Source organism: Mastigoproctus giganteus, chromosome 5 (assembly GCF_048544385.1).
Source record: "Mastigoproctus giganteus isolate SK-2022 chromosome 5, ASM4854438v1, whole genome shotgun sequence".
Classification (NCBI taxonomy): Eukaryota; Metazoa; Arthropoda; class Arachnida; order Uropygi; family Thelyphonidae; genus Mastigoproctus; species Mastigoproctus giganteus.
Genome location: NC_143579.1, coordinates 65,842,164 through 65,854,856, shown reverse-complemented (window position 1 = coordinate 65,854,856; position 12,693 = coordinate 65,842,164). Strand labels below are relative to the sequence as shown.

The window sequence follows — 12,693 nt, the reverse complement described above, 5'->3', positions numbered from 1 at the left end:
AAGTAACTATTCAGTAATAAAATAAAATGTGGTGAAAGTAATGTGGGAAATAGTTGGTGACAGACCCAGTGTGACAGGAGACTGATTGGCATAATTGGTTGCTGCGGCATCTGTTTGCACTGGTGAAGTAAAGCCGGAAACGAAATACTGATGTTTTTTATTTATTTATTATTATTTATTTTTTTTTTTTTTCAGGCTCGACGTAGCCGATTGGTCATTCACCAGGGTCTAAAAGCACATGAGCTTTGAGTGGACCGTGGTTCAAACCTTTCGTGATTGCTAAATAAGGTTAATGATTGCATTCATCGTCAAAATAATTAAATCCCCTGACCTAGTGATTGTGCCGGAGTATAAACAAGAAATTGGCGAAATTGTGAACTTGTCAGCGAACAACTATAACGAATCGAAAAATCAAAAGAAATAAGATAAAGGAAACTTTATTAGATCTGTTAGGCTGTTATCAGATATTAAAAAGTGGCTTCTGAAACATAGTTCCGAGTCAACACTCCTTTGATCAGAACAGAAAGAAGAGGGAGGAAAGAAGCGATAGAATATCACGATTTTCTGAACCTTTTGAAAAGTTATTGATCCAGACAACGCGTTATTGTTTTTTCTTTTTCTTTTTTGTATACATTTATTTTGCCCAATCTGTTGTTTCAGCAATTAAAAACTGATCTTTATAATGCTTCATAACGTAATATCAAGGCAGTGTGATTTTGCGTTTGGAGTCGAAATATGTGAAAGTCAGTCAAGAACTGGAAAATTTTGGTCTTATTTTGCGCCAGTTTGCTTCAGTTTAGGAAAAAGTGAAGGATACATTTATTTGTACCTCCCTCTCCCGTCCCCTCCCTACTATCCATAATACTTGAGTTCTAAGATACCGGTAGTCGGATTAAAATTGCATGCTTTCAGTTTTCCTATAACCACATGTACTGTATTGTAATTTCCTGGTTGAGGAACATATTTTATCAGCTTAAAGGGCTTGTTAATACGAGACTAAAGATTACAAACGTTACACAAGTTTTAAACCTAGATAATAATATAAAATAATTGGAAGACAGCATGAGATAACTCATTCGGTACCGAAGCAAGACAATTAAAATTAAATCAAATGACTCGAAACAGCTGTTTACTAATATCGAAGGCATTATTGGAATCAACTGTGAATAAAGCATAAAGGGGCATTTGAATGACAAAATATTAAAAGAAATTTCTATATCTATTTTCATTTTATGTGTGCAGTCTTGTACGCAGTGTGCAGACTGCACACATAAAACAGAAATAGATATAGAAATTTCTTGCACGTAGTTTGCAGTCTTTGATCTATTTTACTTATTTAAAGACTCTGCTGATTCATTATTTTTAATGGACATAAGATACAGAGCCATGAAATGCAGACATGTATATGCCAGGAGTAGCAATACGCGGGAGAGAAGACAATATGTTTCCCATCTCGGTATACACTGCAATTTATGCCCTCCTTTCCTTCAAAACAGGAACAAGTTTATGAAATTATTACCACCTTCATAACTACAGTTTTATAAATTTATTTACATGTTTATTTATTTAATTTGAGATCATCGTCTCATCCCAGGACAGCAAGACGGAAGCGGAAAGGATCTACAACTTGTCATGGTAACTGTAGAAGGAAGTAGCTTCATATTTTTCATTCAAATTCTTTAGATTGAGAAAGAAATTAGTGCTTCGTTAGATCGGAGAGGCGTTCTAATAAGCAAGGCTTCTACGTATGTCGGTAAATTAATATAGGCGTTCCGGTCGATATTTCCGATCAGAACGGTGTGAATCTCTCAACAAATACTTAGCACGCCTGCGCGCGCGCGCGCACACACACACACACACACACACACACACACACACACACACACACACACACATGTATATATTAGAGTAAATGCAGACTAGAAAATTCTTAACAAAATATGCCGAAATGAACACAAAAGTGAACACCAAAAGAAAAATGCTGATTTTTTTTTTTTTTTTTATTCAGTGATATTTAAATAATCCAGGCCGACTCCTACACACGCTCCACTAGGAGAGTTTTCTTATAGTATTCTGAGTACATATTAAGATGAAGCAATGCTGATAGTACTAGTGACCTTTACGATCAAGGTGGCTTTTACTGGATGCTCCCCGATACCATTATCTTGGGATGACGCATTATTAAGGAAAGCTATCCTTAACGTTGACATTACAGGGTTTCTAGTCTTGACTAGCAACTAAACTGTACGATGTAGAAGTCAGTTCTACCAAGATAAACGTTACCTCAGAGTAGCGTCATCCAAGCACGACAGGCGACACCTCGTCTCCGCTGGCGCATGATGTTGCATGCGCTCTTCTTCCAGCCAATCAAATGTGCTGTTAGAAAGCTTCAAGGCAGAAACTAGAGCAGAAGAAAGCCGGCAAACAAGAGCACCGCATTATTGTCGATTCCTATCCGACGGCTAGCTAGACCTTCCACTGGCCATTGTACCTGGCCTTCACTGGAAGGAAAAGAATTCCAGGAGCTTCCCCCTGGCCACGTGTGTCTCACATATAAGCTACGCTTTGTGGCCTTGAGTCTCATTCACACGAACCGACCGTAGTGTACGAGAAACGAGCCTTCTGGCTATTTTGAGCAGCGAAGCAGGGGGAGTGCACATTTCCTTCAACAGCAACAATCGCCGGCATCTCGCTCTAGCAGCCATTTTCCCTTGTTGTTGGTTACGGCGCAATACACGGCTCTACCACTGTGGGGGAGTAGACGCTGACCCTAAAACGCCGGTCTTCCCGGCTCACGGTTAGTGCGATATTATACCTCTGGAGTTATTTAGTAAGTTCGAGTCTCGTCATGCTAAGCCATCTTTGATAACTCTTTCTTGCCCCGTCTTTGTGCTATGCGGTCGTCACACTGTGTTTATAGGGACAACGGCCTATCCCCCGGCTGGTAGTAATAAGTAGCCTTCACCGTTTGTTTGGCTGTCCATCGGCCCTGAAAGCAACGGCGTCGCTGCGTTCGCGCGTGGACCCCGCATGGTACAGTTCGCTCCGTATACACGACCGCATGGATTTCGGTCAAAGCCTGTCAGAGTGGGCAAAGGATAAGCCCTTAAGTATCCTACAGCTTGATCCTGCAGACCGTGCCGTCCTGAAAATCGCGGGTAAGTTACAATAATAATAATAATAATAACAAAAAAGTGTCACAAAAATTCTGTTGAAATCTTGAAAAGTGCTAGTTTTTAAGTGACGCATGTTGTGGTTTAAAGTTAAAGAACCAAGTGTTTTGACATAACTATATGATTAATTGAAAAAAGAATGTAAACACAAGAACACGTAATGCATGAAAGAAATTGTGATTTTTGTGTTAGGAGTGCGAGGTTCAATTCTCTATCTAAAAATAGTCATCAGCAAACAGTTCAGTGTGTATTTTGAATAACGGGTAGAGTTGGGGGGTGGGATTAACGTAAAATGCTCACTAAATGTCAATCAAACAACAAAACTATGATTAGGGTCCCCTTCACTATCATCAGAAAAGTGATAACGAAAGACTGCAGATATCTTTTATCCATTGCTAGAGAGTGCTTGTAGTGGAACTAAATCCCATTTTCTATGAATTTTGAGGCCGTCTTGAGGAGCGAGTTATCTTATTCTTCGCCTTCATATTGAAGATATTGAAGTGGAATTTTATCTTGTCCGGAGAGTTATCTGGTCTATGTAGAGAGAAATTTTTATGACGTGTAGCGCCTACAGCTGTAAATTTTATAATGTATTAATGTTAACACGAAAATTCTATCGCAATAGCGAATTCAATATGCAAATATAATTTTTTTCACTATAACAAGTGTTTATATGAAAAAATAAGAAACTGCTATAACGAGTGCTTTAAACTGAAGTGCATTTTTTTTCCTGATACGTGCTTTTTTGCGAATTCGTGCCCCTTTTTAATCTGTAACCATCCTTTGATACCGTCTGTTAATTGTTATGTTTTCTTTAAAGACGTATGTGTCATGCCTAAAGAAAATGTGCCCTTGTAAATCATGGCAGAGTACAGTACTTGTTAAAATTCAGAAAAAAAGTATTATTTCCACGGGAAAGGATACCTGGTCATGTCGCCGTGATGAGAATTATTGTTACTAGTACATGTACCGGACTTAGCAGCAATAAAGAAATTTACCTCATTGAGAATACTTTAATGTATAATCAACTTCTCATTGAAGTATTCTGATTGTACATTCATCTTCAAATATGAATAAAATTGTAGAGAAGTCAAGAGGAAGAAACTGCGAGGTTGTCGTTGCAGGTGCATCAGTAACTTATACCATATTTCCCCGTTGTATATCATGTCTATTCATGGGCCGATTTGCGATTGTACGGACTGAAAAACCTGTACTAATTCACGTGGAATAACCAATCCTACTTCCTCCGCTTGAGATCCGCTGATTACATTCTCAATTGAATAGGACTTTAGAAATTCCCGCAGTCATAGACTGGAATCGAACCCTCTCCAAACGAGTGACAAATTGCGAAACTACTATAGTTTCTCGGAGGACTGACATCCATCCAGCTGTTAAATCAGCTTGACTATAATGAGATTCTACCAATGAGTATTTTTGATATTTGTCAGGTCTGATTATAGCGGAATTTGGCTCTATTTAGTAATCCACTTCATTAATAATTTCCAATTAAATTTATGTGTCCTAATATGTTCTTGTAAGCAAATAGTGATTTAAAAATAAAATAACAAAATTTTATTTTTAAATCATAAAATAACAAAAAAAAAAACCCCAAAAAAACTCTCACTTGTATATAAGAAGTATACGAGTGAGAGTTTTTACTCTCACTCGTTTATACTCATATTAATGTCTCTTGGATGTCCGTGCGTTACCAGAATAGTAATAAAAACGCCCCCTTTTCTGTTAACCTTCTTTATGGTCGTGTATGCTTTCACTGCGTAAATCACATCACATTTCTATTAAAGTTTCACGAGTACGATGTTTATTGCTAAAGTTATTGCCCTTTCTCTGTTTGATATTTATGTAATGTAATTTAGACTACATATCGTTTTTACTGGAGAAGGGAACGAAACTGCCCTTGCCTCTTTAGTCTTTCAGTTTGCCCTGTGCGTGTAATTTACACTTTATACACCCTTTCCACCTATCATTGGATGGTGTAGATGAGTACCAGTTAAAAGGATAGTGTACTGCTTTTGAACAGGAAACGACCTTCGGCCTACCTGTCAGCCCGAAAGATAGAGAATGAATGCGGTGCTCAACGAGATCAAGGAGCATAATGAGATCTTAGTATACAAATATGTGCAATTTTTTGGCACCTTTTATGTGTCATATATGAATAGCAGACAACAGACTACTTGTGAAACCCGGAATTTTAGTAATTACGCAACAAAATAAGAGTCTTCAATACTGTATCTCTAGTACGCAATTTTTAATATTTTGTTTTATTCATTGCACCTTTATTTTTCTGAAAACAAAAATGCAAGAGGGAGTAACAAAAGACAGCAAGAAGGAAACTTAGTTTGATTTATATATAAAAAAGAATGCATTTAAACAGTGAGAAACTACAAATAAAAATTATTTTTGAGTATCTTTTTCCGATCAGAAGCTTGTGGTAAATTCTTCATATCCGAACATGTTTATAGGTGTTGTTTTCAGGCACAGAAGGAAAAAGGAGACCAGTTCATTGTAGTACATTCTAGAGTTCTTAAAATCAATATGTAGGCTTGTGTTTTTTTTTCGAGGACTGACGTCCGCTACTTTCAGTCGTGGTCTAAGTCGATGTTTGGCGTGTTCAGGACAGAGAGAGAAAGGGCGTTACCCGGGAATATGGTTTAGACATTTGAGAAGGATCAGATTCAGTCGGAGCTCAGCATTTAATTTTGGTATTTCTCATTATCCTTGGATTGTAGGATTATTTGTAAGGTTTAAGGTGCTTGAGTCTTCGTGTAATAAGCCCGGCGAGTGTAACGATATTCTTTAGCGTGAGAAATTGAAATTAATTAAAATTAAAAAAAATTAAATTTCTTTATTTGCTGCTAAGTACAGAGTACTAGCAACAATAATACTCACCACGGCGGTATTGGCCAGGAGTTTTACATCAAGGCAGAAAATGATACATGTGATTAAAATTGGGAAAAGTTAGTTACATAGCATTTTCCCTGGCATTTTCTGCCGTGAAGGGAATTTGTCACTTACCAATGTACACCTATATTTTATATTTTGTAGGACAAATAAAGAAATTATAAGTTGCAGAAAATTAAAAAACACATAAAAATTAAATTATAATAAGTAGGAAAATATAAAGAGAAAACCAGTTATTCAGTTCAAATGAACTGGTTCAGATATGCTGAACATCTAAGTCCTTGAATATTATACTGGGATTCCCAGTGTGATGCTTGAATCAAATTCTGAGATTATGGATAGTTTAGAGTAAGTTAAATTCAGGTAATAGGCCGCCGTAGCCCAGTGGTCAGGCGCGCGGGTGCATAAGTACACGTGCCTTGAGTGACCGGGGTTCAAACCCGTGACTGCTGAATACGGTGCTGTTTCTTGTATTCTGTCTATCTTGTGAACTCCTCTGACCGTTTGGTCGTCCAGGAGTATAAACAGAAAATTTATTTATTTTTATTTTAAAACACAGTAAAAATGGTGTAGTTAGGAAGTAAAAACCGCGGAACCACTCTATAACTTTCTTTTTAGATTACAAAGTCAGAAGTGAAAATCACGAGATCTACAGGACTTCCTCTCTCACTTGAGATTGGAAACTTGTTGGAACCTTTTAAAACAGGAGCCTTTCCAGTATTTTAGAAACTATTTCTGAAGGATGAACGGTTACCTCATCGGATGGATGTGAAAGGCATGATTATTTGTTATCTTATTGCCCAGAAAGATAACAGTATTATGGACTTAGTCGAAATTATTAATTAAAAAAAAAAAAAAAAAACACCTATGTGGTCAAAGTTAAAGCGAGAGCTTCAGTTTCAAGGGAGGGGAAACTATAATGTAATGAGATATTTTTCTGGCTCAATTAACTTAAGTAACTGCTGTGTGAAGTCGGATATAAAATGCTGTGGGAAATGTTGAAGAGATTTATCCTTGGAGCTACAAATGTAAGACGCTAAAACGGATGACGAGTGAGGTTAGGAGTTTAATTACGCAAAAGAAACAAGCAGGACAATGAGAGAGAGTGTGTATCAAGTAATGCCGATTTCTATGAGCGTTATAAGAGGATACATAACAAAACAACTGATGGGCTAACATGGGCGAAAGCACTAGCATCTTTGTTAGTGCTTTCTCTTAACAAAGAACTAAGAACGGGGATTGGAACTCTTCTCATATATGAATACAAAAAGAAAGAGAGAAAATCAAATAGGTCCTTTAAGTGGTTTCAGTAGAAGGTCCATAGAATGCCCATCAGAAATGTCAAATGAGTTGAATAGATACTTCTGAACGACATTTTTAGTCGAAAGCATGCCCGGATATATGGGGATTGTTAATATTTAATAAAAGCACACAACTCAGTGAAGCATCTGTTAGAAAAATTACTAATGTTAAAATAGAGCCTCTCCCGGAGAGGTTGGGATGTATTCAGTTATAATTAAAAAGGCTGCATGCAAGTGTATCAAACCGTTAGGAATATTAATGAGAGCATCATTAGCCGACTGGAATATCTCGTTGGACTAAAAAAGTGCTGATGTCTCCCCAGTTCGACTTCTGTGATAGATCACATCTGTAATTAAGAATACGATTGAACCATATCGTTAAGACAAGGAGGTCCTGCCCGACTGATCTGATAAATTACTCTGACGTCATCATTAAACAATTGGATGCAGGTAAAATTTTTAACATTGTATATACCTAGACTTTAGTATTGCTTTTGATATCGTCCCACAATGAAAGGTTGCTATATAAATTAGAAGTTTACTCGTAGGTTGGCTAGATGATAAGAGAAAGAGTCGTCATAAATTGTGAGTTTCAAGGTAGACCAGTGTAATAAGTGGGATCCACCAGGACTCACTGTTGGGTCCCCTCCTATTTCTAAATTTCTTAAATGATATTGGCAGGGGTTTTCAAGCGAAGTTATCAAAGTTTGCTAATGATTTGTAGGATCTTTGCTACATGATTTGTAAGATCTTTGCTACATGATTTATAGGATCTTTGCTACATGATTTATAGGATCTTTGCTACATGATTTATAGGATCTTTGCTAGTAGGGAGAAGTACGTCCATATACAAGACAGAGGTTGCTCTATATACGAGACAAAGGTTATACTGCATTTGGAATATTGTATTCAGGTCTGGAAATCGCACCTAAAAAAAAAAAAAAAAAGACAGAACCTCTGGATTCAAAGGCTGGCAGCGAGGTTTATGACAAATGGAAATCGATGCACATACGAAGATCGGTTTAGAAGGTGTGGACTGCAGAGTTTGACAGCTAGACATTTAAGAGGAGATCTGATTGAGGTATGTAAGGAGCTGAAGGGTTGAGTAAAATGAATGAGGAAAGTTTGTTCTCTTAGGAATACGAGAACAAACGAAATAAGTAGGAATACGAGAACAAACGAGAAACAAACGAAAAAAGAAATACAGTATGAAATTTGAGGGAATAACGGCAAACTGGATCTCAAGAGGTTTACTTATGGGCAGCAGTTGTCGAACACTAGAAAGTTGTGTAGCAGAGGCTGTGAGTCTAGTTAGGTTAAAAGCAAAGCATTTTGTGAGAATGGGAATAATATGAATATTCTGTTTTATTTATTTATTTATTGTTTGGCTGATGCAGAAAAAGTCCCCTTCCTTGCGTAATTTGTTCTTTCTACTAATACTTTCCACCTGGATAGCTGAACTGGATTCAAGTGGTACGGAGCATTCACAATACTAGAGTCGACCGTAACACTAGTGAAGCATTCGTACGTGGTCGTTGGTAATCGAATTCGTATGCTGTCAAAAAAATGCATAATATAATATTAATGTGCCTCTAGCGGATCGTTTGCCATAAAAAAAAACAAACAAAAACAATCAGAATGAAGCTGTAAATTATTCTCACCTGTTGGTGGGCTGCACTAAACATACATGAAAATGTATTCACTTAAACGTGAGTAGTGCAGTAGTTATAATCACGATATCCCCACACCGCGTGGAAAAGGACTGGGTTCGAACTCCATCAATGGACATGAGCAACTTTTATGGGCCTCTTTCCTACCGTGGTCTTTCTCAAGCGAGGATAATTAGGTTTTTTCTCCAGGAGTCCCGGAGTAGGTTTCTTCGTCCAGAAAAACAGTCAGACCTGCCAGAGAACATACGGAATTTACGAACATAATACACATGAGTGGATGAGTTTGTTCTCTCGGGTAACCTTAATATGAAATACTGTACTTATTTTTTACTTTAAACGTGGTTGCCATATAGCAAAACTTTCACGAGTATCACAATGGTCATGATCTCTGTCGCTCCTCACCGTGTGGAAAAGGCTTGGGTTTGAATCTCGTTTAGATGGGAGGAATTTAGACCGATGCTTCATAATCTTGATTGCCTCAGCATCGATATTCCAAGTAATCAAATAACGAAGACCGAATCATGTGATCAGTCTATCAAAACCGAACGATGTTCCCAAAGTAAAACATGATACTAATAATACCACCTATACTCCTACTTGTTAGGCTGCTCACAGTTCTTATTGATATAGTCGCTGCTGTCAAACATTAAGAAGTGTATACAACTTCTGTAACCTCGAAACTTTATGGTTAATCGCCACCGATCCCATTTACACAGGATTTTTTATTTTTATTTTATGCTTTAATATTCTAAGTAAAAATTACTCCCTCTCTCACTTTTGCGCTTCCGATAAGAGGTGAAAAGAAAAGAGGCAAAATTGACGACTGTCTAATGCATATACAAACTGTGAGTTTTTCTCACTCATTCAGATCCTTTCCAAGTCTCTTTATATCATGTCCTCGAATTCCTTCCTTATCACAGGCCTGGATGCGCATGGTAGCTGTTGGATTTTTATGCGTGGGATGCATCCAAATCTGGTTTAGCAATTAAGTGCCTGGTGATCGCTGACTTCGCCGAATAAGATAAGAAGAGTATTATTTCATTAATAATTCAACAGTGAGTTGAATTTGATTAATAATTGAACAATGAATTGAATTTCATTATTAATTGAACTATTAACGATTGATATCTAACAATCTCTGAGGAATGGATTTCCTTTAAACTTGCCATTGAGTATTGTTTGCATAAAAAAACGTTTTGAAGACGCGTAAGAAATACTTTAGACATTAATAATTTTTTATTGTAATACAAAGTTTGTTCTATTTCTTTCTCATCCCACCTGAAGAGTTCTTGAACCTTAGATTGCCATTGATATAGGGTTAGGAACACAAGGGCTTGTTAACGGCAGACTTGAATTTCAATGGATTGAACTTGTTAGGATATTCATAAAAATTATATGAAAAGCGCTGTCCCAAATTCCAAAGCTGTTCGAAGAGATACAAAATAAGTGAAAAAGTTAGTGCATGTTCGTGTTAGTTCGTAAAAAGTTAGTGCAGTGAGATTTTAAGCTGAATCATGAAGACTTGACTTTTAGGGGCCAAATTTATACTAGCGGACTATTTAGTCCACTGGTAAAATTGGCAGCATCCCTGCAGATCTGCTATTGGTCCTGCTGTATTTATTGAATAAAATTTGTACGTTTCAATCATATGTCCCACCTATATTGGGTCAGCATATCACAATAGTCAGTTAAATCTCCCCTTCTGACCATAATACATATTTTATGGTCAGAAGGAGGGATTCTTATTCTTCCTAGCAGCTGTATGTATTATGTTCGAATACTCTGGAATAGATCTCTGGGAAATCCAACACCAGCAGAACAGATAACTATAAACCGAGTAATAAAACCATTCTAAAATTTCTCTGGTTACCGACGGGAATCGAACCCGGGCCTTTCATTTTCTACGAACTAGCAAAGCCACGACGCTACTGAGCCTCATTCAAATCTTATTAAAAAAAAAAAAAAAAAAAAATCTCCTCCACCGACAAGATGTAATAACCATCGAGACCGGCCTTTGAGAGGGAAAAATAACACATCGCAAATAAATAAGTATTTCATTTCGTGTGACAGCATACGAAATGAGAGATTAATGCCATTAATTCGAGAATAGTTTAAGAGAAAAGGCGTTATGGATATCTGGAAATCACTTAAAACCTGCGTTTTGCTTTAAAGGATTTTTGGCGAATGAGTGTGTGGCTTTTCAGTATATTGTGTCTGTAAATTGCATCTATGTTCGATTTGCCTGTTTGCTGGACGAAAACTTCCAGTCTCCGGGAGATAAAGCGTTGGAACCCTCGCCTGAGACCGACTAATATACATTAACAAAAAAGGCCAGTAAAAATTTCTCGCGTCATTGACGGGATTCTAACTTAGACGTTTTCTACGCGGTGTGGAGAAGACAGTGATTATAGCCACTGTGCCATCCGCAAGGGCACATTAGGCAAATGAGAGATCGAATGTTAAGGTTATGTGTAATTTTCAGAAGAAAGTGAGTTTGTGCTGGGCGGCTAAGTTCATTTCTATGGAGTGAATCAGTATCATGGGGAAGTAGGAGAGACAAAATATTTGATTTCATTTTAGAGAAGTTAGACTATAGAAATTTACGATTTAAGAAAAGGATGGGAAATAGGCCAAAAAAAAAAAAAAAGCGATCCTTTTTTCAGTATCGAATCGGGCCGCCTTTCTTTTGACACCAAGTCGGCAGCGTGGCATAGATTCTGTAAGGTATTTTAATGCCTTTTGGTCTAATTATAACCATCCTTCCAGCAAAATATCACATACTGCGACAAAGTTGAAGGAAGAGGACTTCATTGCCGAATAATTCTCTCCAGCATATCTCACATTCTCAATAGGATTGAGATCAGATGAATGTGGGGGGCCAGAGAAGATGGTGAAAATCCGTGTCATTTCTCCAAACTACTCTTGGAAGATTCTGGCACGATGCGCTGTTGCATTGTCATCCATAAAGTGACCATTACATTCAGGATAAAAGTGTAACACTGCAGAGTGTACTAGGTTTGATACAAAATTCAACCTTGCACCTGTACCAACGCACTCAGTCCGTACCAAAAAAAAAACAAAAAAAAACCATTCATCATACTATGATACCACCTTCAGATGCTTGGGGTTGACTAAAAGGTAAGCAGGGTCATGGTTTCATGAGGTTCTCGCCACATTCTCTGCAAAACAAAGTGTATCATGATTCATCTGACCACACGACGTTCTTCCATTGTTCCACTGCCCAATTACGACGTTCTCGGCACCATTGCAAGCGGATTTTTATATTCTTCTCTGAAACAAGGTGGTTCCGAATAGGCAGGCGACTGTCACTGTCCACTTTCTTCAATTCCCTGCGCGTGGTACGGGTTAAAATGGGGCATTTCTGGGCTTGGTTGAATTCAGATATTATTTGCTGCACACTAGATGGCCTATTTTTCCATACAGTCCTTAAAGTACGACGGCTTCGCTCTTGAAGTAGTGGTTTATTGCCACATTTACGCCTTTGCGATATGCTTGCTTTCAAGTCATTAAAAACTTTTTGAGATGGATGTTTTTGGGAAACCAGTTATGTCTTTGTTTCTTGAATCGTGGTTCCTGCTAAACGTGCACCCGCGATAAGACCTTTTCCAA

At 37.6% G+C, this 12,693-nt stretch overlaps 1 protein-coding gene across 2 annotated transcripts in view; it reads left to right on the top strand.

Annotated features, from left to right (window-relative positions):
* The first annotated feature begins 2,437 nt into the window (after window positions 1–2,437).
* LOC150085455 (uncharacterized) overlaps window positions 2,438–12,693 on the top strand; it is a 1,845,429-nt gene continuing 1,835,173 nt past the window's right edge. For both annotated transcript variants that reach the window (XM_090374043.1, XM_090374041.1), the window contains exon 1: window positions 2,438–3,158. In XM_090374043.1, the coding sequence (XP_090230169.1) occupies window positions 3,062–3,158 (97 nt within the window). In that variant the 5' untranslated portion in view covers window positions 2,438–3,061. The remainder of the gene's footprint in view (window positions 3,159–12,693) is intronic.